This window comes from Grampus griseus, assembly GCF_964374135.1.
Source record: "Grampus griseus genome assembly, chromosome: 8".
Classification (NCBI taxonomy): Eukaryota; Metazoa; Chordata; class Mammalia; order Artiodactyla; family Delphinidae; genus Grampus; species Grampus griseus.
In genome coordinates, this window is record NC_139002.1 from 1,522,284 (window position 1) to 1,537,484 (window position 15,201).

A 15,201-nucleotide genomic window follows, 5' to 3' on the forward strand; every position below is an offset into this window, starting at 1 on the left:
TCCTCTTGGGGGTGGGGGGCGAATTGGAGCAAAGAGACAGAAACAGGTCAGCAGTACTTACTGACGCCTCTCGTTAAGATGGCTTCATAATTAGGGTGTTTCATTTGGAAAATTGCTGTTTGGTGTTGTTTTCCTCCATTCCTTCCTCTCCGTAGATATTTTCAGGCTAAATAAAGCCAACTCCCCAGCATTTTCTCCATTTATCTTTCTTTCTCTTGGCTCTGGTCCCATTTCTATACATCTTTCTCCAGCTACACTCCCTCACATGTAGCAGGCCCCTCTCCCAGAAGTGGTTCCCTTGGTCTGGGAAGAGGTTTTTGCTTAGTGATCCAGCAGTGGCTCACGTCCTCGGGCAGCGCTCGCAGAGACCCTCGGAGGCAGTGGGCAAGAGCTGGGCCAAGAAGCTCGTGCTCGGGCCTGGTGGAGATATGGGGGCAGCGGGGAGGGCGGGGGGTGGGTGGGCGAGAAAGCCGGTGGGGAGCGGCTGTGACTTCTGTCGCGTATACTAGGCACTGTGGGGCTGTTTTTCTCTACACGGAGGTGCCTGCTGTAGCAGCAGAGACGAGCGTACTTCTGTCTTGGCTTCCCTCCAGGGAAGAGAGCTGCAGCCAAGCTAGAAGAGAGGACTTGAGGGTTTGGGGGTGCCTCTCACGAACTGTTCTGCATTCGGTGGCTTTATGTCTCGTTCCCGGCAGTCGGGAGGTTCCCGTGGTAAACAAGGATGCAGCTCCCTCGGCGTTCCCTGTCTTGAAGCCTCCCACTTCCAAAGGCTGAGCCCTTGTTTTCCACTCAGCCAGTCAGCACGATCTGGATTGTTTTAATCCCTCGCTGTCCTTGACATGGCAATGGATTCTGGCCAAATGTATCAAGATACATAGGCTTCCCCTTTGATGAGCCTGTAGAGCAGCACTTATTAACACAACTGTCAGGTGACACGTAACGCAGTGGACTGGTCCAGTCTCGGCTGTCACTCTGAGCTCTGCGGACCTGGGCACCAAGTGAGGCTCACTTCTGCCTGTAGAACAAGGACGTTGTTTGATGCCCCGATCCGTGCCAGCACGTGCCTGTGGTGCCCAGGACACGCTGACCCCCTGCAGAAGTTGCCCGCCTGCACCGTGATGGTTAGAAAGGGGCACCTGCGTTCTGCAGCAACAGCCCTGCTGCTGCTGCTGCAGAGTTTCACCCTCTGGGCCCTGGTCCTATAGAGAGGTTGGTGGGAGTCACGATGCCCGTGTGACGCTTAGGCCCCTGCAGTGTCCAGTCAGCTAGTCACGGGTTCCGTGTAGAGCGTGCTGGTAGGTGAGGGTGGCAGGTAAGGTGCTGGGCCAGCGCAGACCATCACAGAGCTGGCGTCCCAAAGGGAAGAGATAACAGATGGTGTTTCCTCTCCACAAGCAAGGTAGCGATTCCTCGGCTCTGTAAACGCCCTCTTCTCCGTCTTCCCGCCACGCCACCTCTTCATTTTTAGGGCGGAGCCTTAGTGATGTCTGTCCTACACAGGTGGGGAACCACCTGGGGCCCTGGGGAGGGAGGATCTAACCCGTGCTCTCCCCCTATCCCCCCAGACATCTTCCCGCAGCCGGACCTGACCGAAGATGGCCTGGCTCGGCCGGTACTGGCTGGAATCGTGGCCACCATATGCTTCCTGGCTGCGGCCATCCTGTTCAGCACCCTGGCCGCCTGCTTTGTCAACAGGCAGCGCAAGCGGAAGCTCAAGCGCAAGAAAGGTAGGTGTCGCCTTGAAAACAGGGAAACTGGGACCTCGTGGGCAGAGCTGCCGATGGGACTTGCTCTGATGGTGGGAGAGTCGGCTGGGACCGAAACGAGGGTGGAGGCAAGACCCGGTGGGGGCACGTGATCCTGGACCCAGACGTGCCAGGTGCTAGGGTGCTGCTTCCCTGCGGGGCTTTGGTCTGGGCCCTGCTGACAGCTGGGGAGGGCTGTGTGGCGTCAGGCCTCAGCGGGCTCCCCTCTCTCTCCCTCCAGACCCTCCACTCTCCATCACGCACTGCAGGAAGAGCCTGGAGTCTCCGTAAGTGGTCTAGCCCCAGAGAGACAGGGTACGGCCATCTGGGGTGGAGGGTGGAGGGCTCGCTCCGCCCCATGACAGTGTTTCTAAGCTGTTTTCCCTTAATTGATCTGCACGGTAATTTTAAGTTGTCCGCACTAATGGGGGAGCAGTGTAGATGACCCAAAATGGTAGATGAGCTGCTCCTTTCTTGGATTTTTTTTCCATCCTAACAGATGTATCTTCTTAATGTGCCTTGTTTAAGTTACTCTTAGAATGAGCTTGCATTCCTTGAGCAACCTGGGAGTGAAGTTGCAGGTGTGACTGGAGAGAGGTAGCAAACATAGGAACAGGCAGAATAAACGCGGAAACGAGGTGTCCATTTGGAAAGTGGACAGCGCACGCCTGGACAGTTGGGAGTTGAGAGTCGGCCAGAGTATTTCACGCCGGCACACGCCACCCGCCAGCATTCCTCCTCCTCACTGGCATCCTCCTAGGCGCGTGTGGTACTTTGCAGGGAGAACGGAAAGCAGTAGTGTCCTCTGAGCTTCCTCACGCCTCCTGCTCTCTCCCTGTCCCCAGCTTGTCCTCCGGCAAGGTCAGCCCCGAGAGCATCCGCACACTCCGCGCCCCGTCCGAGTCCTCCGACGACCAGGCCCAGCCGGCGGCCAAGAGGATGCTGAGCCCCGTGCGGGAGAAGGAGCTGTCCTTGTACAAGAAGACCAAGAGGGCCATCAGCAGCAAGAAGTACAGCGTGGCCAAGGCGGAGGCCGAGGCGGAGGCCACCACGCCCATCGAGCTCATCAGCAGGGGCCCCGACGGCCGCTTTGTGATGGACCCCTCCGAGGTGGAACCCTCTGCGAAGGCTCGGCGCATTGAGGGCTTCCCCTTTGCGGAGGAGACCGACATGTACCCTGAGTTCCGCCAGTCGGACGAGGAGAATGAAGACCCGCTGGTGCCCGCGTCTGTGGCCGCCCTCAAGTCCCAGCTGACCCCTCTGTCATCCAGCCAGGAGTCTTACCTGCCACCACCAGCATACAGCCCTCGGTTCCAGCGCCGCAGCCTGGAGGGCCCTGGCGGCCTGGAGGGCCGGCTCCAGGCCACTGGCCAAGCCAGGCCACCCGCTCCCCGGCCCTTCCACCACGGCCAGTATTACGGGTACCTCAGCAGCAGCAGCCCTGGGGAGGTGGAGCCGCCGCCCTTCTACATGCCGGAGGTGGGCAGCCCCCTGAGCTCTGTCATGTCCTCGCCACCTCTGCACACCGAGGGGCCTTTCGGCCACCCCGCCATCCCCGAGGAGAACGGAGAGAACGCTTCCAACAGCACGCTGCCCTTGACTCAGACGCCCACCGGCGGGCGCTCCCCAGAGCCCTGGGGCCGGCCGGAGTTCCCCTTTGGGGGACTGGAGACCCCGGCCGTGGTGTTCCCCCACCAGCTGCACCCGTGTGATGTGGCTGAGAGTCTGCAGCCTGCAGCCGGCCTCCCCCGAGGACTGCCGCCCGCCTCCCTGCCGGTGCCCGCAGCCTACCCGGGCATCCTGTCTTTGGAGGCGCCCAAGGGCTGGGCTGGCAAGGCGCCGAGCAGAGGCCCTGCCCCAGTGCCCCCCGCCGCCAAGTGGCAGGACAGGCCTGTGCAACCTCTGGTGAGCCAAGGGCAGCTGAGACACACCAGCCAAGGCATGGGCATACCCGTGTTGCCTTACCCCGAGCCGGCCGAGCCGGGGGCGCACGGCGGCCCCAGCGCGCTGGGCCTGGACACCCCGTGGTATGAGCCTCAGCCCCGGCCCCGGCCCAGCCCCCGGCAGGCCAGGCGCGCCGAGCCCAGTTTACATCAAGTGGTGCTACAGCCCTCCCGGCTCTCGCCTCTGACCCAGAGCCCCCTCGGCTCGCGCACCAGCTCCCCCGAGCTCGCCGCGCGGGCCCGGCCGCGCCCCGGCCTCCTGCAGCCCGCCGAGGTGTCGGAGACCGCCCTGCAGCCGCCGGCTGCCGTCAGCTTCTCGCGCAAGTCCACGCCGTCCACGGGCTCCCCGTCCCAGAGCAGCCGCAGCGGCAGCCCCAGCTACCGGCCCACCGTGGGCTTCACCGCTCTGGCCACGGGCTACCCCTCCCCTCCGCCGGGCCCCGCAGGGCCTGTGGACCACTTGGATGTGTTTGGACAGACGCCTTCCCCTCGGAGGGTGGGGGAGGAGCTGCTCAGACCGGAGCCGCCCCCGCCACCGTTACCTACCGCAGGGTGAGTGTGAGCCGTCTCTCCTGCCCACCGCCGCCTGGTCATCTTCCTCCCCTTTCCTCCCCTGCCCTCGCCCTTCCATCCACCGACTGACAGGGCTTGTCGGGACACGCTGCAGCATCCCTTCGGGAGAGGAGCGCTGGTCTTGGCAGCGGCAGGGAGTGGTCACTGGGGGGGGGTGTGGCTTACCTGCCCAGGTACCCTGCCAGGGGCATGAGGGGTCTTCCCCATCCAGCCCAGAGCTCTCAGGAGGCCATCCGGGGGCCGGGGGAGAGGACGTGGCCAGGGGATGTGTGGTGTGTCCCCATGAGTGGTCCCCCGGGGCCTTCTGGAGTGGAGAGCCCATCACGTCCCCGTGAGCCTGGCTTTGGGCGGTTCCAGGGTTGGCCCAGAGACCTTGTATCCAGCCTCCTTTTCTTCCTCAGCCTCTCCTCCTCGAAAGCAGGACCCTGGGGCTTGACTTCCCTGGACCACCAGGCTCCCGTCCCCACCCTCCTGCCCTTAGCAGCCTAGTGAGTGCCGCCTCCCGCCCCCACCTGGCCCCCCAGCCTCCCTGGAGGCTGCGTCCTGGAGGCTGGGAGCAAAACCTCAGGCCTCTGAACCGTGTGCCCGAGCCACACGCCCCACCCCAACCTGTGTGCCTCGCAGGGAGCTGCAGACAGACAGACAGACAGACAAGCCCCTGCGATCAGCCGGCCTGGGGGAGCCCACTGTAAACTGTAGCAGCTGGTGTGCCAGGTACCAGTCAGCCTGGACGCCTGCCCGTGTTCTTTCTCTCTGGTCTTTCTTCTGCTCTCCTCCCTCCTCCTCCCACTACTTCCTCCCCAAGTCCGTCCTTCTGTCCGTCTCTCTTCCTTCTCCATCCTCTTTGGGTTGGCCCGACTTGCTGGGAAGAGTCTGCACCGTCCGTAGTCCCCCATCCCTCCTGACCCCTGCCCCGGTTCCGTCCTTTGGTCTCTTCTTGATGTGGCCGCCTGTGCAGGGGAGCAGAGTCCAGAGGAGGCTGGCCTGGTGGTAGGCAGACGGGAGGAGGTCGAGAGGAGGGAGCCCAGCGCCCTTCCCTTGCCCCCTTCCCTCCCCCCCCACTCTGGTACCTGGAAGCACAAGCCTCACCTCCCACCCCGGCTCAGGTGGGGAGCAGCTCGGGAGGTGGAGGAGAGCTGCGTGCTGTCTGTGCAGGAGATGCGGGGGGCTGTGCCCTGTCGTCTGTGCTTTGTGCAGCCCTCATCTGCTTCGTCCCATCGTGCCGTCTGGGTCTCTGTCTCTCTCCTTACTGCTCACCCCATTCTCTGGCCTCGCTTGTCGGTTCTCTGGTCCCTGTGCTCCTCCCCTTCCCTCTGGGTGTGCGTGGGTGGTTCCCCGCACCCATGTTGATAACCGCTTTGTTTCTGATTGATCTCAGCTATCTGGGCAGTGTTGTCGAGACAAGCCTCTCTTCAGCTCAATAGGTAAGGGAGCTCCGGCTGGGTGGGTGGGCAGGGGGCGGACCAGCGGACGGGCTTCCGCAGGGCCAGCGCTTCCTCCATAGGGGAATCCAGACCACAGCCCTCACCCCTCTGTGGGGCGGCAGCCTCCGCCCCGATGGCCCGTGGCTTCTGGGTCCCCACGCCCTGCTGCTGCCACAGCTGCCGGGCCTCGCTCGCACTGCCTCGCTGCAGCTTCTGAGCCCCTCCCAGAGCCTCCCTGCAGTTTTTGCACTCAGACACCTCGCCATCCTGCTGCCCAGAGCTTCCCACAGAAGCCCTTGGGGCCCTGCATGCACCCTCAGGGGCCTAGAATGCCTACGAGCGCTTTGCACCTCTGCACCTTGGAAACCTGGCCGGGCACGTGGTGTCTCGGAGCACCGGCCCCTTTCTGCCCGGTTTCCCCAGTAGCAGGCGTAGAGACCCCCTTCCTCCCTCAGCCCCCCGGGTGCAGATCTCCCCCTGGGGTGGCCGCTCCCTCACTGTCCTCTCGGGATCCTGCTGATGCTCGGTCCTCCCAGGAGCATGCGGCTGGGCTACGGCCCTGCTCCTTTCCTCACCAGCCGGGTCTTTCTCAGGGCCAGGCTACCTGTGGTCCTCTGAGGGCAGGGGCAGGTCACCACTCCTAAGCCTGCTCTGCAGCCTGTTGGCTGTCACAGGACTGAGGCGTGGACCTCGCCCGCGGGCTCACGTTGCTCTCAAGGCCCCTGCAGTAGCCACTCCTGATGTCCCTGGGCCACAGCTCCGGGAAGGGGTCTTGGAGGAGCTCCGCCGGAGAGGACAGGCCCCCGGGCAGAAGGCAGCTCTGCTCTCCATGTGGGCGACTCCTTCCAGGTGGAGGTCTCGGGAGCTTGACAGCAGAGGGGTGCCAAGTCTCTCTGAGAGGTTTTTGTGGTCCCTTGAGGCCTGCTCAGTCTCATGGCCGCTGACAAGATCTTCCTTTTGCCGTGGACGCCAGTCCCGTGCTTGTGGCAACAAGCAAACGCAGGCACCAGGCACTCAGATGGGAGAGGGAGCCTCCTCTGGGCGCTTCTGGCTTCCTGGGTTGAAGTCTCTGCATCCCTTCCCCACCTGGAGACGGCAGGAGGGCTAACGGTCCTGACTCAGGACCATCGGTCTCCTCTGGGCGTAAGGATGGCCTCCCGTAAACAGGACGGCCGTGCCACGAGAGTGTCTGCAGCCAGAGGTCGCGGGATTGTGTGAGGCTGGCCGGGTGCCACGCCGCAGCCATGAGCTCGGGGAGACCAGGGACGGTGTAGTTAGGAGCGGCCAATGGGGTGACAGTGATGGGACCGCCCTCCACCTTCCTGCTCTCCTCCCTGCCCCCAGTTGTGACCCCCCTGCTGCCCCCAGAGGAGTGATGACTCCAGGCCCAGCTCTCACTCCACTCCGGGAAAGTGCCTGGGCCTGGGCCCCGTTCTGGTTCGTGACCCCCTCCCCGGTGTCCCCACCTGCCAGACCTGGGGGCTGGGTGCCCTCTCACTGCTGTGGTAAACCAGGAAACCAGGGGCGCGATGCAGGGTGGTTTCCGCCTGGCCCGGCCAGCTCTCCAGCCTTGGGGAGTCAGGCCCTCACCGTGCTGCCTGCCGAGAGCTCTGGGTGGAGGCTGCTGGGCCCTTGCAGGAGCCAGGCTCCTTCTCGGGCGCCACCCTCACACTGCCTTTGCATGTGTCCCCGCTGGGTCTCGTTGGAGGTGGTGTGACTCGTCTCGTCCACGTGTGTCCTTGCTCTGTTCCCACTTCCTTTGCTCTCCCCTGTTCTGCCCCCGCCCCGCCCCGCCTCCTCTCCCCTTTCCTCCTCCTCCCAGCTCCCTTCTCGGACCTGTCCCTTTGTGGATGGGGCTCTCCGTTCCCTGTCTGACACCAGTAGCGGCCCTGTTCTTGCCTCCCCTCTGATCCCCTTTCCTGTTCATACTGACCTTGGCCTCCACGAGGCAGGTGGGTTGGGAGCGTGCTGGGGCCCCTTGTACTGGGTGAACCGTGGGAAGGAGGTCCCGTTGGTAAAAGCCTCTGCCGAGTTCGGAGGCCACACACTTGCCCCACCAGAGGGGGGCTGTCTGTGGACGCAGTGGTGGGCACTGATCTCCGGACTCCTGGCTGGCTGTGCTGTGGCAGAGGGTGGGTTCACCCATGTCCTGGCTACACCGTGGATGTGAGTGGGTGTCCTCAGTCTCCACCTCAGTCCTGTAGTCAGATGGCAGAGTGTCCACTCAGGAGAGGAAGGAAGTGCTCCTTCATCACTGCTCTGTCACCGGGCACGGCAGCCGCCGGGGTTAACGGCCAGCTCTTGGGGCAGGAGGGCAGGAAAAGTCCGGAGGATTTCGACTGTCCTGCCCTGTGGTTTGCCTTTTTGAACCTGGCTGTGTCTTTCTTCCCCTGCTCTGGGTGAGCATAGAGATATGCACTAAGGCCTCTGGGGCTGTCTGGTTGTGATTTGGATTTTGTACGGATTTTATAACAGGTGAGAGAGAGAAAAAGAGAGTGTTAAGGTCAGTTTCAGGCTGTCTTTGGTAGGTGTGAACCACAAAGAAACACCTGTGGGACAGAGAACTGGGGTTCATGGGGAACACGGTCCGGAGAAGCCCCTGGGCTTTAATTTCAGGCCTTCACCTTCCAGTAATGCTCGTACTTTCTGGGGGATGGGGTCCAAGTTTGCTGAATTCTTGCGTGTTCTGGAAGAACTGGGGCTGACTGGAAAGAGAACTCCGGCCTTGCCTCCCTGGAGGGCACCCCACTGGCCAGCCCTGGACTACCTGCTGCCCTTGTTCCAGGGATGGGATGCAGCTGCTTCACCCAGCCTCCTACTGTCTGAACGTCATCGGCATCAAAAGCCCATTACCTGAAAGTCCCCTGGGGGGCTTGGTGTTGATAGGGGACATGGCCCCCCTTTCCCCCTTCCCAGAGAAGGGAGGTGGTTTGATGTCTGCTGGGACACATTTCACGTGACTTTTCTACATAACTAGCTGAATATAAAGACCCATTTTGCCCCTTCCCCTGTACCTCCCGTCCTTCCAGACCCTTGCTTTTATTTTTTGCCTCCTGTACCGGGAGAGTGTTCCAGTGCCTTGGGGAGCCTTCTCCTGTCGTGCATCTGAGCCTGAGCACCAAGCCAAACGCGAAAACAGGTGGACAGCAGGTGCCTTGGAAGAGCTGGAGCTTGGCTGCTTCACAGGGGAAAATTGGCTTCCCCCACTCAGTGGATTGTTGCTGCTCGGGAATCATCGCCTGAGGGCATCACTTCAGCCAGCCTTCCCCCTCCCTGGTCTGCCTTCTCTGGCTCTGCCACCGAAGCAGAGGATGTCAGTGACCGTGGCAGCAAGCGCGTGCAGGGCAGGCTGATTGCTCAGGTGCACGCGAAAGCAGTGTTTTCCTTCCATGCAGCTTCTGCACCTGTTTCCCTTGGGAAGAAGCTGGACACGCAGTTTATCTGATGTTGAGAGTCCTGGCTCTTACCCCATGATAACTGGATTATAAGATAGACTGCCTAACCTCTCTAAACTAACTTCAGTTTCTCCATCTGAAAAGTGGGATCAATATAGCATTTGCCTCTTAGGGATGTTGTAAGGGTTAAAGAAAATTATTGCAGGGAACATAGATCAGTGCCTGGCGTGGTAAGTGGTAAGTAAATGCTGTATGATAAAAGTGGTAATAGTAGTGATATGTTGCTTGTAATAATAATGTCCCTGGAAGTTTCAGCTGGCTTGGAGCATCCCTAGGAGTTTTCGGGGGCACCCTGTACCCATTTCTCTCATGCCCAGAGGGTCACCCTGAATTGCGCTGTTTGCTTACTGGACCCTGGGTCCACTTGCTTGCCATGCACCTCCTCAGACTGTACACCATTCATCTGTATGGCCTTTTGGAAGACTCTGGCCAGGACCAGGAGGCAGATGAACTGAGCTGTGGATTCATGTCTTTTTCCTTTTAGGCAGCACGAAGAAGCCTTAGTCCAGGATGAGCGGGGGGTGAGGACGTTGCATCAGCTCTGGGAAGTCATGCTCCCTCGTGCCCTGGCCATCTCCAACCTTTGTCTGCCTCCCAAGTTTCCTTCCTATTGCTGCTGTGCAGGGTCTCCATGGGTAGGCTGTGGGGTTTGTGAAAGAGGAAGGAAGGGGGAGTTGGCAGGCAGGTCTTCGGGGTGAAGACCCGACCTCCAGTGGTGAGCTGGACTCCTTCTCTCTGAAACCGTGTGTGCATGTAGCTGGGTTCTTAGTTCTGTGCTCTTAGGGGGCTGTTGAAAATTAATGTCTCTGACCTGAACTTGGGAGCAGCTTCTCCATGCTGTATCTACTAAAGGATGCTGGAATGATGGCATCCATCAAAGAAGATGTAGGTTACTTCACTGTCAGTTAGCGCAAGAAACCCCAGGAACCAGAGGCTTATCTACAGTTAGTCTGTATGCTTTTCTTTCTCATCCCTGCAGAGATATCTGATGTTGGGGAGATGCGGCTGTAGTCTTCCCACCCCTCTTTTTTTTTTTTAAACCTTAGATTGCTTGCTCACCACTGGGGGCTTTTTTTCCCCTCACAGGTTTGGCTGTCTACTCCTTCCTGTCAGCATTTACCCACCACTGATTGTGAGGGAGGTGGAAGAGGGAGGTGTGACTCGCCCCCCCCCATCCACCAGGGTCCTGGAGTGTCCCTGCTTCCCTGATGGCGTGCTAATGCCAGCACTGGAGGGAAAGAAAGAGCGACCTGTCTCCCTCTTCTCCCCCTTACTCCTCAGAGTCCAAGTTTGGCTTACTTTGAGAAGAAATGGCATTGATCCATGTCTTCTAGATTTTCTTCTTTTATGATCCTTGAACAGTTCTCTCCGGTAAGCGCAGACTGTCACAGACAGTCCATCCTCTCAGCTCTCTTTGGGCCCCTTTGTCACCTGGGCAGCACAGGCTCCAGTTAAGTTGTTGCCTTTGTCCTAACCGTGCAGTTGCTCTGTTAGGCAAACGGCTACACCCACTCGACAACCGGGGCAGAAAGAGACGCTGACGTAGGTGGTGGTCTCTCCCATAACCTTGGTTTTTCTGTCGAATCTTAAAATATGGATCCACTGGATACCTGCTGCGGATATCAAGGGCTTTGCAAGCCTGCCTGATTTGGACACTCTCACCGTCACAATCCACTTCCATCCTCTTCTGTTCTCTCACATGACTGATGAAGCCTGAGCCCAGTCTGCTGCTGAAATGTTGGTGGACGACAACTGTTAGTTGCTATTGGCTGCCGGGGTTCTGCCTGAATCTTGGCGATGGAAGAGATGATTTCACTGGGCATTGGGTTCCCATCTGGCCCGGCCCTGTCTTTCCCGGAGCAGGACAGTCAGTGGGGTGGGGTTGTTCTTCCGGTCCTTTAATCTGCCCCTTTACTTTTCATTTCAAGGTCTTGACTGTGATGATCCACAAACTTCAGACATCCCAGCTGCTTCCTTCTCCGACTTCCTTGCCCCAGCTTGAGTGCCGTGTGATGGGTTCGCCATTAAAGCCTGTCTCTCCCTTTCCTAGGCCATCTGATGGCTCTACAGATTGGTGTCCACCTGCAGCAGGCCTCCCACTGCTGGAGCTCTCCATTGGGGTTCTCTCTTCCAGGAGCAGCAGGAAGGCAGGTGTCAAGGAGCTGGTCACCTGGGATTCCGTAGAGCTGTGCTCTGTCTCCTCTGGGTCAGCTACTTGGCTTTCTTCCAGCTCCTCTTCCAAAGCTCTCCCGTCCGGGAGCTGACCTGTGCCTCTCCAATTGTCCCTTCCAGGACACATCCACCTGCTCCTGGGAATGCTGCTGTACCTGAGAGGCTGGAGGCTCTGAAATACCAACGGATAAAGAAGCCCAAAAAGTCATCCAAGGGCTCCTCGAAGTCAAAGAAACGATCCGGTAAATGTCGAGAAGCACCCTGCTCCTGTCTTCCCACCCTGACCCGCCACTACGGGCTTGTCTGGCTCAGGATCCCAGCCCTGGGTTCTCTGCACAATCGACTCCTCCAGCTTATCTCGTTCTTTGCTTCTCTTTAATACTAATTGTCAAGGAATACACAAATAGAATTTTCATATCAAAAAATGAGAAAAGTAAGGTTAAAAGTCTCAGATCATCCTCCCAGTTCTGTTTCGTCCAACCTGGGAACCATCCTTCTTGGGGGGATGTGTGTTCAGAACCCTCTGTGCATACGCCTTTAGAAAACATGGCATGGTTTCAGTGTTTTTTTTTTTTTTTGGCTGCGTTGGGTCTTTGTTGCTGTGCGCGGGCTTTCTCTAGTTGCGGCGAGCGGGGGCTACTCTTCATTGCGGTGCGCGGGCTTCTCATCGTGGTGGCTTTTCGTTGTGGAGCACAGGCTCTAGGCGTGCGGGCTTCAGTAGTTGTGGTGCACAGGCTTAGTAGTTGTGGCTCCCAGGCTCCAGAACGCAGGCTCAGTAGTTGTGGTGAACGGGCTTAGTTGCTCCGCGGCATGTGGGATCTTCCCGGACCAGGGATCGAACCCGTGTCGCCTGCATTGGCAGGCGGATTCTCAACTACTGCGCCACCAGGGAAGTCCCCTGTATTTTTTAACAACATAAATAGTACTTTTCTTTCTCATTCTGTCATATGCCTTGGACATATCCCTATCTCCTTAAATATTTCCTCTTTATCATTTCAGGCCTCTGGTTGGACATGAAATTCTGGGGTCCTACTCAGTGTTAAGGGGTCACTGTGGCATGGACTCAGCCTCTGCGGGCTGGCCAGACTTTTCTCCATGAGATAGAGTGAAATTGCCGTATTTCATGAAAAGGACACCACTACTGAAATGTGTGATGTTTATCCAGCAGCGATAGGTAGCTTCTAATATAATGCAAAAATAATTCAGCCGTTTTTCAGACTTAGAAAATATTTATCACGTGCTGTCTTTTTACCAGTGGTTTTAGAAGTGCTGTGACAGGCCGTCCAGGAAGACCACTGCACAGCTTCCTTGCCAGTCTTCCTTATCTACCAGAGTGCAGCTTTCTGCAGAGGCTGGGTTATGGAAGAGTGACACACAGAGGCCCTTGAATCTTTGGGAGGCAGTGAGCACTTAGTTCTCACTTAGCCTTCAGGTGGTACTATTATCCTGTTAGTTTATAGGTTGGAATACTGAGGTGGAGAGAAAGAAAAAGAATTTTTTAGGTTTTGGGAGAGAAATTAGAGCCCCAAGCTGAATTTTCAACCCATTTAAGCCCATTTCAGGTTAAGACCCATCTACATACCTACCTACCTACCTATCATTTATCTATTATCCTTTTTTTTTTTTTGCAAAAAAGTCCCACGAGATGCCTATATTCTCTGTTGTTCTGCTTGCAGTGGTCCTGTTTCCTGTCATATGTCCACAACTCGCAGATGCCCCCCGTATTTAGCCCAGATCTTGTCCATGAGCTCAAGTCTCATATTTCCAGGTGCCTGCTCCACATGCAGCTGGATGTCCTGTAAGCCTTTACCGTGTCCAAAATAGAGTTACTGATTATCCAGATGTGCTTCTCGGTTCTTTCCCAGTTTCATAAAAGGCACTCCTACCTGCCCAGTTGCTCAGGGTGCTTCATCCTTGACCCTCTTCCTTTCACGTCTTACATCCAGTCCATCTGGTAAGGTCTGTTGACTTAACTTTTAAAACACATCCTGAATCTGACCACTTTTTTCTGTCTCAAATGCTAAAGCTAGATTACGAGTCATTCCCATCTCTCACCTTGCCCAGAGCAGCGGCCTCCTCTCTGGCCCTCCTACCTCCGTCCTGGCTCCTGCAGTGTATTCAGCACACAGCGACCAGAGTGATTTTTAGAAAGTCCCGGGAGTGTGCACACACATACACGCATGCACACATACACACACGCTTCTGATTAAAACCCTCCAGAAGCTTCCCTTCCCCCTGCAATCAGAACAGACTTCTGCCCGCCCTTCCTGCCTCACCGACTCTGCTCGCTCTGAGTTACCGCGATGTCCTTCCTTCGGTCAGCAGGTCACATTTGCTCTCAGCCTGGGGCTTTCACACCATGGGAACACTTCTCCCCCAGGTCTGTGGAAGGTTCATAATTCAAGACTCGCCTCGGGGTTACTCCTTCAGGGTAGAAGCAGTGCCTCGTTCATTTGCCGTCTAGTGATCCTATTTTATCTTCCTTGGTAGCACTTGCAGTATCTGACGGTTTTATATCTGTAGTTTTTAAGTCTTTATAGTTTGTCTCTTCCTCCCCATTGCCACATTGAAGTATAATCTTCTAGAATGCAAGGGCTTTACCTCTGTGTCCCCAGAAGGACCATAAGGCAGAGGGATGGCCCTGGCAGTCCAGGGTGGGCCAGACCTGACTCTAATGCTTATGGATAAAATCTGTGTGACGTCCATCACTGCCTGGGGGAGGCGGTGGGGGGGAAAAGTGTGCTGAGTCCCAACCGCAGTACCTAGAATGATGCCTGGTACCCAGGAGGCACTAAAAGAGACGTATGAATATTTCTTTAATATCGATAAATAGAAGAAATATTAGATAAAAGGTATTGAATATATTCAATATTAAATACAAGATGAAAAAGAGATGTTGCTTGACTAGATCTGTGAATCTGCAGGAAGTACAGCCACAGCTGTCCTGCTTCCTGGCTCTCACTAGGACAGCACTTGGGGTGGCCCCGGGCACTGGCCCTTCGTGGTTCCTCTGCTGCACACTCTGCACTTGGGTGATTCCGGCGTGTAACCCTAGAGGCCGGGCACCGTGCCCTGCAGAGGACGGCTGGGTGTGTGAGGCTGCCTTCTCCCTTTCACCACTGTCTTCTCTTTTCCTGTGTGTGTGCACCTGCTCCTCCTCAGATGGTTCTGCCTCCCAGGCTCAGAACCTTCCAAACTCTCAGGTCCTGTGGCCCGACGAAGCTGTCTGCCTCCGGAGGAAGAAGAGACATTCCCGGCCCGACCCCTTTGCCCGACTCTCAGACTTGTGCCACCGCCAGCTTCCGGAAGACCAGACGGCAATTCTCAGCAGCGTGGAGCACGATGATCCTGGCCACGCCACTTTGCTGTGATGCCACAACTTAAGCGTCCCCTGGGCGAGGATGCTGGCCGAGGGGCAAGGGTGGGCACGGGTGATGGGTGTGCAGGGCTTCGTCCTCTCCTGCCAGTGGAGGGGTGGCCTGGTCGTTAGTTTCCAGGGCTGCTCAGACCCTGGTTCTGCTTGTTCTCCCTTTGGCCTGAGCGGGTGTCTCCTCTGCATCCTGGCCTGCTGGCCTCGTGTCCAGCAGAGAGGGCTGAGGGCAGACTGGCCGCCGTGGCTGTGTGTAGAGCTCGGGAAGTGAACTGGGGACAGGGAGAGCTATGCCTCCTCCCCCGCCTTCCCCTCTTCACTGGATGGATTTTTCCCACCTCCTCAAATATCTCTGGAGTGCAAAAGAGGAAGCAATGGCTCTCACTGCTGTCTGCTTCTGTTCAGTTTCTCAAGTCCTGAAAGAGGGCTGGACTTCCTGCCATCTTCCAGACTCTACATATATATAGATATAGATGCAAATGCGTATGTGTGTAGTTTGTGGGTTTCTTTATGTATATA

At 57.6% G+C, this 15,201-nt stretch overlaps 1 protein-coding gene across 2 annotated transcripts in view; it reads left to right on the plus strand.

Annotated features, from left to right (window-relative positions):
• IGSF9B (immunoglobulin superfamily member 9B) overlaps positions 1–14,683 on the plus strand; it is a gene marked incomplete at both ends in the record, with an annotated part of 41,645 nt that extends 26,962 nt beyond the window's left edge. For both annotated transcript variants that reach the window (XM_082660546.1, XM_082660547.1), the window contains 5 exons: positions 1,566–1,727; positions 1,987–2,032; positions 2,591–4,240; positions 11,433–11,554; positions 14,475–14,683. In XM_082660546.1, coding sequence (XP_082516672.1) covers positions 1,566–1,727; positions 1,987–2,032; positions 2,591–4,240; positions 11,433–11,554; positions 14,475–14,683 — 2,189 coding nt within the window. The remainder of the gene's footprint in view (positions 1–1,565; positions 1,728–1,986; positions 2,033–2,590; positions 4,241–11,432; positions 11,555–14,474) is intronic.
• Between the last annotated feature and the right edge of the window lie 518 nt (positions 14,684–15,201).